Raw genomic sequence first — 17,338 nt, 5'->3', positions numbered from 1 at the left:
CTTCAGATCTGATCCTTACCTTGTCTTTCTCCCCTACTTCCCCCACTTATTTGTGTTGTGCTAAAGGGTTTCTCTCCAGCACCAGGGATGCAAACCCAGCCAGACAACAGAACGCAACAAAGCCAGCAATGGATAAGACCTAAGGATCCATAAAGTGCAGATTCAGTGTTTCACAGATCCCGGGTCATTCAGCCTCCAGCTTCCAGGTAGTGCTTGGTCATTCCTCTCCAGCCCTCACTGCCCCTCATCCAGGCTGTCTCTCACCCCGGGCTCCTGACCCGCCGCTTCCAAGATGAATAGGCAAATGGTGCAGAAAGCAAGGAATCATCTACTGATCATTTCTTACAGTCCCTGGGAGGGGAAGTGACTTGTCCAAAGTCACAGGATTACCAATAATTGGTATCATTAAGAATTATTACCAACTCTGGATTCCCCTCAATTATTCATTTAAGCCAATCTTCCAACCATCTATTAACACATCTCTTATATATTTCTCTCCTTTAAAAATTCTAGATTTGTTTAATTAACGAAGTAATATATGCTTGTTGTAAAAACACTATAAAGTGAAAAATAAAAGCCCCCTTCCTATTAAAATCCCTAGAGATAACCATTATTGGTGAGTTCTTGTGATTCATTCCAGAAACTTAAACAATTTCAAGACAAAGTTAACCCTATCTACTGACTTGTATTCTTGGTCATAGTGTTAAAAAAGACTTGTCGATTATATGAACGAACGGCTCTAGGCTGAGGTCAGAGGCTGGGGGTTTGCATCATGTGGAAGGACAGAGTTGAGTCAAGCATCTCAGCAGACAAGTGCTCCCACTGGGGCCTACCCGCCAGGGATCTGGCGTGGAGCCTTCCTTTCTGAGTTGGTGCTACAGTGTGGAGGGGAAGATCGTGGGCTTTGGAGTCAAGCAGACATAGGCTCATATGCTGCTGCTAACACTTCACAGGCATGTGACCTTGGATGGTTCCCTCGTTGTTACTGTGCCTTAGTATCCTCATTTGTCACATGGAGATTAAAACACTACTACGTCATGGTGTTATTGTGAAGACTGAATCAAACAATGCGAGAGTAGGGCGAGTACTTGGCATTAAACATGCACTAAAGAAATGGTAGCTACCGTTATTATTCCAATTGTTGTTGTTAGTATTATTCTGCTGGCTCACTTGAAGAAAGGAGAAAGCCTGCAGGTCCATTTCCTACCACTGCAGAAACAGTTCAACCCAGGGCCTGGCACCCCTCCGTTAAGTACATCTGAGAGGAAAAGGAGACAACTAGAAAGTAAGTCTTTAGTCTGACCAGGATTTAATGCCCAGGAATTCCTCGGGGTATTAAAAACTCTAGATATACTCCAAAGCACCGGTACAGGTGCCCTATAAGCTCTGAGCACAGGAGTCTGCCTTGTGCAGCTCCCATGGCTGAAGGGCTGGATTGGTGGGAAGCGAGACCATTTTCTTATCTACTCAGGCTACCTGATTCAGCAGCTCTCAGGCCCAGCTGGCCCCAGAAGTGCCCCAGACTGGCTAGGGACAGCAGGCTGGCAGGGCACAGATGGGAGGGGGTACCCTTCTCCCACTGAATTCCAGGCCCTTCCTCCTAGTCCTCAGAGCACAATGAGAACATTATCACAGCCACTTCATCCAATCTTGCGCGCTATCCGGGGGCTGGAGATGACTAAGGGCAATATGATAATACACTCCGCCAGCCAACACACAGCAAGAGACACCCAACACTGGACCAAAAGGCCTGCTGAGCCCCAACATAACTTGAATCCCAGAACCTCTGATGCAAATGTATTAGTCTTAAACGCTTCCTGCTGGTCCAACCTTTGTATTACCAAATGCCCCCAGCTCATGGAAATTCTGTTAACTGACCACACCCACCAGGGAGACGAAGGAATGAAAGTTACTGCTCCCAACAGTGCCAAGAGGCCATGGACTCTGACCTAGATACCAGACCCAGCCTGGAGCTCTGGTCACTTGCTATGGTGAGGCTTCTTCTCTTAAGGATCACGGAGGACTCAGCTGGGATGGAGGTGCGGGTGCACACAGTTCCGTGACGACCCGGCCCTGTAAGTCTCAGAGTGTCTGGCATGGGGCTGGTGTCCCTGGGGACATGTGGAAGGAACCAGGCCAGTTTTGGGATCGTAGACGCTCCCCAGATTATTGGGGAGTCTCTAGAGACTGGACACAGCCCTATGTGGAGACTAACCTTAAGATCAGGAGAGTGGAACGATACTATTTCACTCTCTCCTCCAGAGCATTTTCTCTCCCAGTTGGGGTTTCTTCTCCCCAGAAACACTGCTGTCCACCCTTTATGCACTCTCTCTCCTTCTTTCTTCCCGACTCTGTGACTCCATTTCTCTTTCCCCTCTTCACTGTCCCCCTCTACTTCTTTCCTGTCTTTCCTCCTATTTTCTTCTATTTTCTGCTTCTCATTGTCTTTCTCTAATTGGCCATGATAGAGAGCTGGAAATATCTCTATTATTGGTTGATCTCCTTCATTAACATTTAAATCCTGTCACCTTAATTTTCAAAAAGATGAACTGAACATTTTATATTTTGCTTTAAAAAATACTACTTTTACTACTTTTAACAATTAAGGACTTTGAAGAGGAGGGGACTTTAAAGATCACCTAGTTCAATGGCTTTTCTGGTACCTGAATCCCTTTAGAGCAACTGTGACATTCAGTTTCTCCTCGGACACTTCCAGGGATTGGAGCCCATTATCTCTAGAAGTAGATCAATTCTAACGATTAAGAAGTTCTTTACATTGAGCTTAACCTGCTCCCGTAACTCCCACTCCCTGGTTACCAGGATAATCGAGGATACAAAAACAGTGCAATCAGCAGAAGGGCAGTGAGGTACATCCTGAGTTCAAAGTATGGGGTAGACGAGTTGGCTGTTAGGTTCTCTTATCTCTTGCTTAGGCAGGCGAGATTGATGACATATATTACAGCCAGACTCTGGTAGGCCTTGAATGCCAGACGAAAATGTGATGTGTTTAACATATCAGGAAGGTAGTCAAGTGAAAACATCCATTAAGCAGTCGAAGATAACAGTAATAAAGTTATTATTTACGAACACTTACATGCCAGGAACTATGCAAAGTGCTTTAATGTCGATTATCATCCTCTCAATAGAACTATGACATAGGTACTGTTACTATCCCATTTTATAGATGAGGAAACTGAGGTCTCAGAACCAGTAAATCACTAAACCCAGGCCTGCCTGACTCTGATATCCATGCTCCGAAAACAGCACTCTACAAAAAAAGGTCAGCAAAGACCTGGACAGGAGACCTTGATTTGGGAGTCACTTACATAAAGGGAGAGAGCGTCCAGAACAGAGGGCCAGGGGGCTCATTTGAGCCCTCTTCTACAGATGAGCCCCCAAACTCCACTTCCAGTCCTGTGCTTGCTTCTAAACTCCCCTGCTCCACCTCCTGCTGCCTACGGGACTCTTGTCACCTTCAACTCAACACGTTTACACCAGCTCCTGTCATTTTTCAGCACCTCCCCAGCAACCAGTTCCCAGCCCAATGTTCCTGATTCTTTAAGCATAAAAGAGGATCCAAGTTTGTGTCAAACCAACCTGGGTTCAACTAGATTTGCCATATACAAACCATAAGGCCTTGGGCAAGTCATAAATCCTCAGTTTTCTCATGTATAAAATGGGAACAGTAATAACACCTTTCATGGAAGGTGCTTGTAGGGATTACATGAGATAATTTGTATACCATATATGGTATAGGGCTTGGCTCGTGGCAAGCGTTAAGTAAATGGCATTATTCTTGCAATTATTGTTGTTTCTCGGGCTTGAATCACCTCTTGCATAACTGTTTATGGTTAATGCCAATGCTGAGAAATGGGAGGAAGAAGAGGGGCCCACAAATAGACAGTAAAAATTCAGTGCTGTCTGTACTCTCTGTAGTGACCTCATCCCTCTGGCTTTGGGGGCAGCTTCTGCAGGGTCTCTTTCCCATACCCACCACAGAGAGAGTTGGGCTGTAGCCAAGCAGCACCCCGCCCCCTCCCTCCAGACCTACTTACTTGGGGATCAACAAGCAGTGCTGTTGTTTCTACCTCTTCCAGTGCCCCCGTCAGTTCCAGCCTGCATAGTGTCTCATCTGCAGCCCTTGCCTCCCCTACATACATACTCTTCTTTCCCTCTAAAGATCTAGAATCAAAGCTTTAGAAATCCTCTAGCCCGAGCCCTCAAAAACTTAAGCTCAAAATGAAAACAGTCATTAAAAAATGTTCCAGGGCTTCCCTGGTGGCGCAGTGGTTGAGAGTCCGCCTGCCGAGGCAGGGGACACGGGTTCGTGCCCCGGTCCAGGAAGATCCCACATGCCACGGAGCGGCTGGGCCCGTGAGCCATGGCCGCTGAGCCTGCGCGTCCGGAGCCTGTGCTCCGCAACGGGAGAGGCCACAACAGTGAGAGGCCCGCGTACCGCAAAAAAAAAAAAGTGTTCCTTGCACAATTAAAGTGGGCCTTCTCCAGATCAAGCTACGGGCATCCCAGTCCTCACTGCCGTACGTGCCTTGTGCACAAACACTGGAGTCGCCATTGTGCAGAGGCATAACCTCAGCTGTGGGTCTGCCTGTGACTTTACCAACTCTCCCTACCTCTCAGGTCTAGTATGCTATCAAGCCCCCCCTCCCAGAGACACGAGGTAAGTATGGATGGCTAATGACTACTGATAAACAGGGCACTAATGACAATCACAAACCCTCAGACACTTGCACACCCTCCCATCCCCTGAGGCTCGAGGTAAATATGAAGGGAGACTCCAAGGAGAAAGGCATGGTGTTTGTTGTACACAGTGAGGGGAGAACAAAGGGAACGGGGAGCCTAGAGGTGGCGGGCAGGGAAAACAGGCGAGACAGACTGTAAGATGAGTCAGAGAGAGTGAATGAGGGCACTGGGTCGCATCAGCTACCGCTCAGCTGCCCCCAGGGGTGGTGTGAACTGGAAGAAGGGAATGAGGGAGGCGACAAGGGGAGTTGTGGAAACTCAGAAAGTGGGAGCCGGCGTGTGTTGCAGATGGGGAGCAGAAGCTCAGCTAATTTCCAGGAGGGACCGGAGCTCCCGCCTTCGGAGGGCTCCCGGATCTTTCTCGCCTGGCACTGTTCCCAGGGCCGCAGGGCTATGGCAAGGCAGCCGGGATGGCAGGGGAAGGAAAGCGTTAAGCCAATGACAGAGATGTCAGTCCTAGAGATCACTGGACCCCTGCTTGGCAGACGGAAGCCACCCAGTGGCTGCTAATGCCCTCCACTGATGTAGTGCTTTCAACATATTTCAAATGCCCTCACACTAATGATCTCATTTAATCTTCAGCACAACCCTGTGAAATGGGCAGGCCTGGGATTATCTCTCACACGCTCCTCCCCTCATTACCCAGTGGATCCCTCAAGAGCCCTCAAATTGCTTCCTCTATCCTAGAAACATCCGACACTGAACCAGCAGTCCCTTAAGGACTATAGGGAGGTCGGGGTCCTCTACACAGGCTCCACTCAGGGCTCGCTGCCTGCTGTTCGTCCAGGGCTGGGTGTGACAAGAAGTCACAGACTGTGGAATCATTCCCCCCCTGGAATTTACCAGGCAACCCTCCCCCGTCACTTATATCTGAGAGCCTGGCACATGATGACCATTGCACCCAGTCCCTAGGAAGCTGTGTCAGACTTCCCCTCATCAGGCCAACGGAAACCTGAGGCCTAGAGGGGCAAAGGCCTCTGCCCCGAGTCACACAGAGATCAAATGTGGAGGAATCCGTGGAGACTTGGAAAGAGCACAGGTCTGGGGCCATCAGAAGACCTGGGTTCCAGTCCTGGCTCCGCCTGCCTATTAGCCCCTATCACGGAGACAGTCGCCAGCCTTGGTTTTCATCACTGTCAAATGGAGATAGTAATACTCATCTCTTGAGGTTGCTGGGAGGATTCCATGAGATTAAAACATAAAAGAGTTACATAAAAATGAATTACTCTGATTATCAAGGAGCACAGGTAACAACATCGGGACGTTGGTGTAATGGAAAGAAGCCGGAGCAAGTACAAAGAGCCTGGCTCTCCTTAACTCACCTGTGTGGCCCTGGGCAAGTCTGGGCCTCAGTTTTCCAAGGCCCCTGGCAGCTGTAAGATGGGGGGGGTTCTGTGGGCTATGCCTCTGGTACAAGAATTCTGGCTCTGGCCGCCCTGATCTCTTGACAGTCCCATTATCCATGTACCACATTGCCTTAGATCCAAGAACCTTACTGAGGGAACCAGGGAGTGGCCAACAATGGGCGATCCCATTGGATCCTTCGCTTCATCCCTTCTACCCATTTGCTCAGGGCTGAAGTGCACTCTCTTAGCCTCCGTTGACCCCCAGCTTTAAGGGTGGGTGGGGAAGGGAGTAAGGGGTGGTGGTGGGACTCTTGGTAATGAAACTGGTGACAGATTGCCCATGTAAGATTTCCTGGTGGGAAGCACTAGACTGCCTGGATCCCCTTCCTCCTGGGAGAGCTGAGTCTAACTGTCCTGCCTTTAACATCCTGCTTCTCCCAGGAGGACCCCAAATGTACCAATCCCTTTGAGGAAGCGGCTCAGCATAACCCTTGCTGAGCTCCTGGAGGTGAATTAAATACTAAATAAGCAAGGCCAGAGCCCCTGGTGTAGCAGCACATTCCCATAACACAGACAATGGCCTGCAGCTCATCTGTCCCTCTTCCAGCCGTTGCCACTCTCCCTCCCAGGCAGGGCTTCCCTGCACCCCAGCCCACACTCCTGAGAGGGACTAAGAACTGGTAATGTTTTTCTCCCCCCAGCAAGTCATCAGCTCACGGTTCCTTGCATTCTTCCTCCAACCTTCAGTGTTAAGGACTCCAGGGACCTGGAAATGCCTGGAACATTGAGTCATGGCATCTGCAGCATTGAAACTTAACAGGTCTGTGGTTGGCCAGGCAGGGGGCCTCTGCAGCTTAGTTCCAACGGGGCCTGGAGGCTTCCCCAGGGAAGGGAGCAGCTCAGGAAGGACGCCGAGGCCCTGATATCTCTCAGGGCAATGGGGAATTGGAACTTACTAGAATGAGGCCTGGGTGTGGGGGCCAGTTGGTTTGTTTTTCAGATCAGAAGAACCTCAGAGATCACCCAGGCCAACGCTCTGTTTTACAAAAAGGGAAACTGAGGCTTGAGGAAGGGAAGAAGCAACGTACACAAGGTCACTCAATGAGCTGTAGCAGAGCTAGGCCAAGATGCCAGGTCTCCAGCGTAGACCCCAGTGCTCTTTCCAACCTTCTGCGTGATCTCCTTCCTAAGATTCTATGCAATGGGCCCAGGGGACCACTGGACCACTTTCACAGGGAGCAGGACCCATGTATAATCCTGCCTCGCCATCCAAGAACTAAAAGAGCCCAAGGGCCACTGGTTCCAGCTCAGCCCTGCCACTGTATAGGATGGAACCTCAGTCATGTCACTCTTCTGAGCCTTAGTCCCTCACCTGTAAAATGGGGGTTTAAGAAGCAGGACCCCGGATGGCTACCGTAAGAATCAAATGAGATCATGTATGTGGGGCATTTTGTAAACTGTGAAGTGTCCAAACGTCAGATATTAAAATGGTGTGAGGTTTGATGGTGCTGCAAAGGGAGGACGTCATGAGGGAGGTGGCCAGGCAAGAGTGAGAACCCACACCCAGACGGGGCTGAGTGCCCGCCTGGCTGTCCGTGGACCTGACCGGTACTGGGGGCCACCAGCAGAGACTGACAGGCAGCAGGTCAGACCAGTCCAAGCTCACTGGCTTGAGAGACTGCCTGCTGCTTTGCTCTGTGTGTGTGCGCGCGTGTATGTATGTGTGCGTGCGTGTGTGTGTGTGTCCTCCCAGGTGCTCCAGGGAGGCTCTGCCTGGCAGTCCAGAGTCGCAGAAATTCGCCTGCCTTCTCCAGGGGAGCTCTTGGCAGGAGGGCAGGACACTTTGCTTCCGGCCAGGTCACAGACCCTCAAAGAAAAGCCTGCCAGCCCAGATCCCTCTGGGGACCTCTGGAGAGCCCCTGCTCCCTCGGGGGCTCTTACCTTGTACTTGGCTGCGAGCAGCTCTGTGGCCTGCTGCTCCCGCCGCAGGTCTTCCAGCATCTTCTCCTTCTCCTCCAGCAGCTTCTGCTTCTCCTCGCTCACCAGGCTGCGGTCATCCTGGATGGCCGCCTTCTCCTCCTCCAGCTGCTCCTTCTGCTCCTGCAGGTAATTCTCCATGTTCTTGTCCAAGGCCGACTCCAGGGTGGGCTGGGGCGGGCGGTAGTTGTTGTTGTCATCCTCCTCTTCGGCCACCCAGGCCTCCATCAGCGGCCCCTCAGGGTACCCAGCCGGGGCTGACACGGCCTTCTTCCTGCGGCTGCTCTTCCTCCGGAGCCGCTTTCCCAGCATCCCCTTCTTCTCCAGCTGGGCCTTCAGGCGGGCGATCTCCTCCTGGAATTCCCGCAGCAGCGTGTCCTTGGGGTCCTCGTTCACCCGGGGCTTGTTCTTGATGTTCTTGGCCCGGTTGGCAAAGCGCAGGGTGGAGAGGCTCTCATCGTAGCTGTGAGAGGCTGGCCCCAGGGTGGCCACCATGATGGTCTTGGCATTCCCCCCCAGAGAGTCCTGGAGCAGCCGGGTCAGCTTGGAGTCCCGGTAGGGGATATGGGTGCTCCTGTTGCCCGCCAGAGCAGCGATCACGTTGCCCAGGGCAGACAGCGAGAGATTGATTTTGGAGGCTTCCTTAGGCCTCTCTCCACTACCACCACCACCTCCACCACCGCCACCACCCGTGGGCTGCGTGGCCGTCCCTCCAGCCGCATTGGGGCCTGCCTTGTTCTGCCTCTCACTTCCAGCCAGGTCCACGAGGTTGAGCTTGCCCACACGGATGTGGTCCTGGCCATCCAAGCCACGCTCACTGCACTCCACGGTGATGACAAAGATGGCATGGGAGCGGGAGCTGACCTCATTCATGTGTGTACTACCCACCGCCCGGGTCTGGTTCCCCAGGTTCATCACGTGCTCAATCTCCTTGACATTCTTGGTGACGAAGGAGGACAGGTCCTTGATGTAGACGCCTGTCTCAGGGTTCTCCTTCAGCTCTAGCCTCTTGCCAGGCTCCTTGGAGAGCAGGTCCCGAATCTCCTCCTGGTAGATCTCCAGGTAGGAGGCCCGGACCAAGTACTGCTGGTTCTGGGAGCGCGAGATGTGGGTGAAGATATGCTCAAAGGCATTGGGGATGACCCCGCGCTGCTCGGGCTCCACCCAGGTCCCCTGCATGGTGTAGGTCTTGCCCGTGCCGGTCTGTCCATAGGCAAACACGGTGCCATTGAAACCTTGAAGCACCGAGTCTACCAGGGGCCTCACGGTTTCATCATACAAGTCTGCCTGCTTGGAGCTGGCATCATACACGGCATCAAAGGTGAAGGTCTTGGGCAGCTCCCCTAGGGCAGCGCGGGGGTTTCGCAGTGTCACCTGGCCCAGTTTCACGTCCATGGTCAGGATCTGCTCGTGACCAGAAGCCTCCTCCTTCCGGCTGAGGGGGCGGCACCGGGCCACCACCTTCAGGGCCTCACTGGCCTTGGTTTTACTGGCCATCTTGCTGCTCTGTCCTTCCTGACCCCCCCCACCCCTCTCCGCAGCCTAGGCGGTCCTGCTGTCCTCCCTAGGTCCGTATCGGCGGGGCCGGCCCAGCCCCCAGGCGCCGTTCTTCAATCCGCCTGTAGACTCCTAGGGTGGGGATGCTGGGAGGTGGCCCCGTCGCTGCTGCAGTCCGGGCCTCCACCGCTCTCCGGTCCTCGCTGCACCAGCTGCGGAGGGAGAATTAGGCAGAATCGCCGGGCAGCAACGGGAGAAGCGCCGGCCGAATGGCAGTACCCGGAGCCCGCCCCATGCTGGGGCAGCGGGAGCCCTGCCGTAAACAGCTACAGCAACAATGAGATAAAGGAAGAGGAAAATGGGATGGGGGTGGGCGGCAGAGCTGTCTTCTCCTTGTCCTCCTCCTCCTCTAGGGATCCATGGCGGGGGGGGCTGCAGGTCCTGGGCGACCGGGGGTCCCGGCCCTCCCGAGGGCAGAGGCTCACCTGGAGTCCTCTCCCCCAGCTGGGGGATCATTCATTGCAGCCAGCGCGGCTGCTGCTGCCCCTGCCTCCTCCTTCCCCGCCGTCGCCACCGGAGAATGAGAGAGAAAAACAGAAGGCGATGGGGCGGAGCAGCGGCAGCGAGAGTGATGTTGCCGCCGCGCTGCGGCCCCAGCTAAGCCGCCCGGCTGGGGTGGGGCAAGGGGCGGGGCCGTGGGGCGGGAATCGCGAGCCCTGCGCCGCCAGTGCGCTGGGGACCCGGGTGCATGCCCACTCGCACCCCCACAGACCCCTCCGGAATGACAGGCTCCGGTGCCGACCCAGGTCCTGTGCGCACCAGACGGGTGCAGCGCAGCCACCGCCCGCCGTCACCCCACTGGGCCGGAGCATGCTGGGAGTTGTAGTCCTGCCTTTGTTAACCCGGTTCTGGCAGGTTGCTAATGACTTCTCCAGTCCGGTAGGCCCCTCCCTCTCTGGCGTTCTGCCCCAGGAGTGACTGTTGAGGTTGCAGCCTAGCTGGGGGGGATGCGGGGTATCCGCTACCCACACCTGTTTCCTCCACAACCAGCATCCCCTGTCTCTCTTCTGCTCCTGCCTTTCTGCCGGCAGACTCGTACTTGTCACCCCTCCCCTTAAGGGTGTTGCCAGGCATTCTAACTCCTAAATGTTTCTTGACTCTGTCCTTTCCTCTCCCTACCCTGGTTTACTTCTGGCCTTCCTTTTCTCTCTCCTGGAACCAGCTTCCAGCTGATTCTCTCCTCACACCCTCTCCGCACATGCACCCTCGTCCCCTCCCCTCCTCCAACACTAGCCTTCCATATTGTATAAAACCTCTCCGTCTTCTGACTCCTGCCACTTCCCAGCCTCACTTCCAGCTACTCTCCTAGAGAGACTCTGTGTTCCACACATTCATTCCTTCAAACAGTCACCCAGCACCTGCTAAACCTCAGGCCTTATTCTAGGAGCTGGACCTTCCTGTCCTCAAGGACCTCACAATTCTAGGAACCATTTTTCGTTTCCTTCTGGCTGTGCTGTGTTGCATCTTTGTGACTTTGCCAGGAGGACCCTGTTACTCTTCTGTACTTGGTGCCCTGCCGCGTGGGCAGTTCAAGCACCTCCTCTTCTGTGAAGCCTTCCCTGAACAATCTCTTTTCCTTAACAGAGAGAGACACAGAATTTGCATAAAACAAAACTTGGACTCAAGTTGCAGTTCTAATCTCCATCCAACTGTGTGACTCTGGGCAGTCACTTACCTTGCCCTAGCCTTAGTTTCCTCATCTATTTAAAACAATTAGTTTTAAAGTGGTTTTGAGGCTCAAATGAAACCATTGATCCTCCTGAAGTTCTGTACCAATGAGAAGACTCATTTTTAAGCAAGCCCTTAACACATGCATGTGTCCTGGCTTGGCTTACCTGACAGCTCCTGCTTCCTTGAGAATCCTGGACAGACCAGGCCTGTGTTTGGTGTTCCACTTTGGGGTCTTCATATTTTTTCCTCTAGGATACAAATCAAGTATAATTCCTCAAGCCCAGGGACCAAGCCAGCGTCCTACCCATGCTCCACTCTGCAGAGGGGAGTTGAGTCTATGCATTGCATCCGAGGTGTCCATATTCTCCCACCTTGAGGCCCTTCTTCACAGAGGCGCCAGAAGAATCTTTCCACAAAACATTCCCAGTCAGGTTATTCTCTCGAGGGCCTATTTGTTTAGTTCTTCAACTCTACAAAACCTGTCTCCTCACCTCTTCCCCATCTTCGAATACCCAGGACCCAAATGCCAGCTCAACTGGAAGCTTGAGGCTTAGCTGGTGGCTTCCCCAGTTCTGAAGTTTCCTGGCCTTCCTTAGCCTTCTCTTTGATCAAGTTCTACTGCTTGTGATTCACTTGATTTTGGGACCAATTACTGGGTGAGGTTTTGGCTCCGGCAACCTGACTTCTGAATGGACCATTTGGCTCTTGAACTGTTTTCCTGTTGCACTTGGCTTTGCTTTTTGGACTACCCTTCCTCTGCTTTGGCTTACCTGCTTGGCACTATAGTGCTGGGTAAAAGGGATTCTGGCCCTGCGCTCCCCACCCAATGTCACTACCTGGCAAGGCACTTGCCCAGATCCTCCAGCACGGGAGGGAATCCCATTGATTACAAGATGCGTGACAGTAACTAGATTATTCAACTTCTCTGAACAGCTATTTCCTCAGTAGAAAAAGTGAGGATAGGAATGCTTACCTGGCTCACAGCGTTGACATGAGGATTAAGTAAGATAATGCATGTGAAAACCCCCAGAACATAAAAGACATTCAAGAAATAGTAGTTTTCCTTCCTTTTGTCCTTTGCATTTAAGGTTGTTCACATCCTGTGTCTCCCTTTTCAGCAATCCTTAACCAACTGACTTCTTTCAACTCTAACCGTTGAATGGTCCTAAGTCTTCTTTTTCTTCCAGTGCCACCCTCTAGTGATCACTACAGTTTATGGCTTCACTTAGTATCTAAATGATTCCTGAATTTGTATTTCCAGTCCAGACTTCTCTGTGCTCCAGTTCTATATATTCAGTTCTCTAATTGATGTAGCCACTTGGATAGCTCCCAAGTACCTGAAATTCTGCTTGTTAACACCAAACTCATCGTCCTCCCCTCCAAACTTGCTGCTCCAAGGATGGTCCCTAGCTCTGTAAACAGCTCTTCCCCCAACCTCAACATATCTATTCAAATGCCAAATCCTATCAATTCAACTTCGTAAATATTTCTCAGATCTATCAACTTCTCCATTTCCACAGCCAATATCATAATCCAAGCCATCATCTTCTCTAGCCTGGCCTCCCACTATAGCCTCCAATCTGGTCTCCCTAGGTCTACTCTTACCTCCACCCATCCATTCTCTACAAAGTATTCTTTTAAAAACACATGTCTGATCATGTCACCCTTTGCTTTAAAACTTTCAATGTTTCTCGTTGCTCTTAAAGTCCAAATCATTAATGCAGCCCCCAAGGCCCCACACGACCTGGTACCTACCCAATATCTCCTGTCTCATCTCAGGCCACTTTCCTCCTTGCTCCCTGTATTCTAGTTCCAATGGCCTTCTTCACCTCCTTTCCAACTCCTACCACAGGGCCTTTACACATTCTGTTTCTGCTGCATAGAACATTTATCCTCACCATCTTTGCCAAGATACCTGATCTTCATCCTTCAGCTCTCAGCTTGAATGTCACTTCCTTACGGTACCTTTCTTGACTTCCCCACCTGTATTTCTTTTATAGAACTTAGCATAATTGTAATTAAATAATTATTCGTCTACCTCTTCTGTTGTTCTGTGAAGACAATACATGTCTGTTTCATTCATTTTTCTATCCACAATTACTACAGATCTTCCTTGACTTATGATGGGGTTACATCCCGATAAACCCACCGTAAATTGAAAATATCTTAAGTCAAAAATGCAGTTAATACACATAACCTACCGGACACCATGGCTTAGCCTACCTTAAAACATGCTCGGCACACTTACATTAGCCTACAATTGGGCAAGATCATCTAACACAAAGCCTATTTTATAATAAGGTGTTGCATATCTCATGGAATTTATTGAATACTGTACTGAAAGTGCAAAACAGAAAGGTTGTGTGGGTACAGAATGGTCGTAAGTGTATCAGTTGTTTACCATCATGATCGCGTAGCTGACTGGGAACTGTGGCTCACTGCCACTGCCCAGCCAGGAGAGAATATCATACTGCATGTCACTAGCCCAGGAAAAGGTCAAACTTCAAAATTTGAAGCATTGTTTCTATTGAATACGTATCGTTTTCTCACCATTGTAAAGTCAAAAAGTCATTATTTGAGCCATCATAAGTTGGGGACCATCTGTAGTCTAATTCCTGGCACGTAGATATGCTCAATAAATACTTTTATAAATAAACAAAATAAATATGAATGAATGAATATGAATTTGTGCTTCATATGAATATCACCTCTTCTGGGAAACCTTCTTTGACTCCCCTGATTCTACTTTCTAATTAATCTTTCCTTTCCTCATGATTCTATAGCTCGTTGTTTAACTAGTCTTATAGTACTCATAGTCTGACTAGTAATGTGGTTAACTGAATCTGTCTCCCTCACCATACGTGTGCCCCCCTGAAGACAGGAGCTGTGATTTTTGTCTTTGTGTCTCCTTTCCCCATATCTAGCACAGAACTCTGTATACTTTAGGTAAGACCTTCAGGGCAGGAAACTGGAGAGGCAAGACAAAGAAGCGACAGTACTAAACCCTTATATTTGTAGAGTGATTTACAGTTAATAGAGTATGATCATCTCTATTACTCTATCCTCACATCAACCCCAGGAAAGGGGAAAATATTAATATCCCCATATTGTGAGGACTCTAAGCTTTAGGCTAATTAAGTGACCAAGGAAGGAAACCCAGTCACCAAGTGGCATAGTCAGTCTTCAGACTCCAAAACTGAAACCCTGGGGGTCTTTCCCCTATGCCATGGGGACAGCTTACCGTGAAGATGGCAGAACAGTTGCTGCTCAGTCCTGGTTTGAATGACAGTTTCCTAAGAGTCCATACCCATCGTTGGCTTGGTAGGAGGAAGAAGCTCCCTTTGCTTCATTTCCTTTGACAATGAAAGTTCTTTTTTCCCGGGGGATTCCCATCCAGCATCTTCTTCCAGTATGGTCTCAGTAACAGTCTGGGTGAGACCATACCAAGAACGCAGAGTTAGGGCTTCAATATTCCCAGGGGCCTGCAAATTTCCGGATGCAAGTAATTCAAGATTTGGGTTTACCTTGCAACGCCAAATTCTACCAGCAGAGGGAGATATGACTATGTGACACCATCCCTAGATGAACAGGAAGTTTCTGGGCTCTCAATCAGTGTGAGAGTATCTCACTCAAGGGTTCCCAGCTATGTCCAAGTCTAGATTACTAATAGCTCCTCTTTTCCCAGTAGCTTATTTTCTCCTGTCTCTGCTGTAATTTCTAGTGAATGGGGAGTTAACTCCCCACTCCCAACCCCCAAAATAAAAAATAGAAAAATCTGAAAAATTTTTAAATCTGAATATTAAAAAAGAGCTTTCCTTAGAAGCTACCCTGTATTGAGCACCTAATAGGTGAGTTACAGTTGTTTTATCTAACCTTTACACTAACCCAAGTGGTAAGTGGCAATACTTGAACTTGAGCCTAATTTCTCTAACTCCAAAGCTCCTGCTCTTTCTATCACCCTGTACTGGGCCCCCAGGCGCAGCTCTCAGTCTGCTTCTCACCTGGACTAGCTCCACCTTCTTCTTTCAACTCCAGCCTCCTCAGTAAAGACTTCCCTGCCTCCTCCAGGCCTCTGGGGTCTCTTCCTTTCCTTACCTCCTGTGGCAATTAGCTTCTGCTTTTTTTATGGTGTTATCCATCCATCTATGAAAATATCCCATCTCCCCAACTGCATTTCTTAGGCTCTGCTGTATTTAAGTTTCTCATCACAGAAGTAATTTAAGAACATGTTTTGAAGAGTTTTGATCAAATATAGAATTGCACATCCTATTTTTAAGAAAAATATTATACTTATTATTGATGCCTCTTCCTCTTCCCCTATATGCCATCCATCAAAAAAATCCTATCTGGGTTCTATCTGCAAAATCTATTGATTCTGTCTCCAAAATGGCCATTCTAGTCCATGCCACCTTCATCTCTTGCCTGGACACTGTGGTAGCATTTTAACAGGAATCTGTAATTCCACCCCGCCTAGACTCCCTCCTCCACGGAACAGCCAGAGTCTTCCTTCTAAACTATATATCAAATCCTACCACTTCCTGCTCTCAACCTTCCAATAGCCTCTCATCACTCTCAGAGTAAAATCTGAAGTCCCTTGCTAAGCTGCATTGGCCTTCTGTGATGGGTCCCTCGTTACTTCTCCCGTTTCGTGTCTTCATCTTCTCCCCCTCCCTCACTCTGAACTAGTAACACTGGTCTCCTTTTTCCTTAATCCTGCCGTGCACATTCCAGTCGTAGGTCCTGTGCACTTGCTCCTTCCTCTGCCACAGGCTTTTTCTCCCATGGTTACACATGGTTTCTCTCTCTCACGTCATTCAGCTGCATTTTCAAATGTCATCTCCTCAGAGAAGCCTTTCTAACCATGCTTCCTAAAATCTCTCTTCATGCCACTCTATATCCTTATTCTGCTTTGTTTTTCTTCATAGCATTTATCACAATATGACATTCCCGATGTTTCAGTATCTGTTTATACATTATCTTCCCATTAGAATGTGAGCACCAGGACCAAATTTTATTCTGTATCCCGGTGCCTAGAAATATGCCTGGTTCACAACAAGCCCCCAGGAAATATCTGTTTGATGGGTAAATGAGTGAATGAAGTTATTAATAGCCTTCATGACCATCATTTTGAATGGCTACTTAAGTTATTTTTAATTATGAAATATTAGGTTGAACCATATGCAATTGCCAGTAGGTTTAACTATTAAGTTAAAAAGGGTTGAATATTGTCAATTTCACATAGTTCAGTTGAATAAACCACACACTCAGAAAGTTGCATTACATAAATATACCACTTAAAGAATTCTCAGAAAACAGCCGGGTACCCACCATCCAGGCCAAAACCAGAACATTGACAGCATCCCAGGAGTCCCCTGCAGGACCCTCTGTGGTCACAATTCCCTCCTTCCTCTCTAAGGTAACCTGTCTCCTGACTTCCATGGTAATGATTTGCTTGCTTCTTGTTTTTTCTTTTACCATCTAAAGATTGTGGTTTTGTTTTGTCCTTTCTTGAGCTTTACCTGAGTGTATTATTTCGTGTCTGGCTTTTCTCCTGTTTCTTTTATTTGAGAGATTCATCCACGTTGTTGTGTCTGGCTGTTGTTCATCCATTACTACTATATAATATTTTGTTGTGTGAATATACAACCTATCATTGTCTCCTGATGGATACTTAGGTTGTTTCCATTTTGGGGTTATTACAAGGTGTGCAGCTATGAGCATTCTTGCTCATGTCTCCTATACACAGTGGACACATTTCTGTTGCACATACACCCAGGGGTGTGATTGCTGGGTCACAGGGAATGCATATCTTCAACTTCAGCTGATAACGTCAAACTGTTTTCCAAAGTGGGAATAACAGTATGCACTGCCAGCAGTGTATGAGGGTTCCAGTGGCTTCACATCAGAACCAACACTTAATATCGGCATTCTTAGTTTTAGACATTTGGTATCTCAGCGTGGTTTTGGTTTGGACTTCCCTGACAACAAATAGAGTTGAACACCTGTTCACATGCTTATGACACGGC

General features: G+C 49.4%; 1 protein-coding gene across 3 annotated transcripts in view; it reads right to left on the bottom strand.

Annotated features, from left to right (window-relative positions):
• The window catches only part of KIF3C (kinesin family member 3C), a 45,764-nt gene extending 35,332 nt beyond the window's left edge, over positions 1 to 10,432 (bottom strand). The window contains exons 1-2 of one of the 3 annotated variants that reach the window (XM_060309476.1): positions 10,067 to 10,430; positions 8,049 to 9,793 (exon numbers count right to left, since the gene is read on the bottom strand). In XM_060309476.1, coding sequence (XP_060165459.1) covers positions 8,049 to 9,581 — 1,533 coding nt within the window. In that variant the 5' untranslated portion in view covers positions 9,582 to 9,793; positions 10,067 to 10,430. Of the gene's footprint in view, positions 1 to 8,048 lie in introns of all 3 variants that reach the window. The other 2 variants (XM_030858203.2, XM_030858202.2) reach the window with 2 other exon arrangements.
• Between the last annotated feature and the right edge of the window lie 6,906 nt (positions 10,433 to 17,338).

Source organism: Globicephala melas, chromosome 12, assembly GCF_963455315.2.
Source record: "Globicephala melas chromosome 12, mGloMel1.2, whole genome shotgun sequence".
Classification (NCBI taxonomy): Eukaryota; Metazoa; Chordata; class Mammalia; order Artiodactyla; family Delphinidae; genus Globicephala; species Globicephala melas.
Note: the sequence above shows the minus strand (reverse complement) of the source record. Positions and strands in the feature narration are given on the sequence as shown.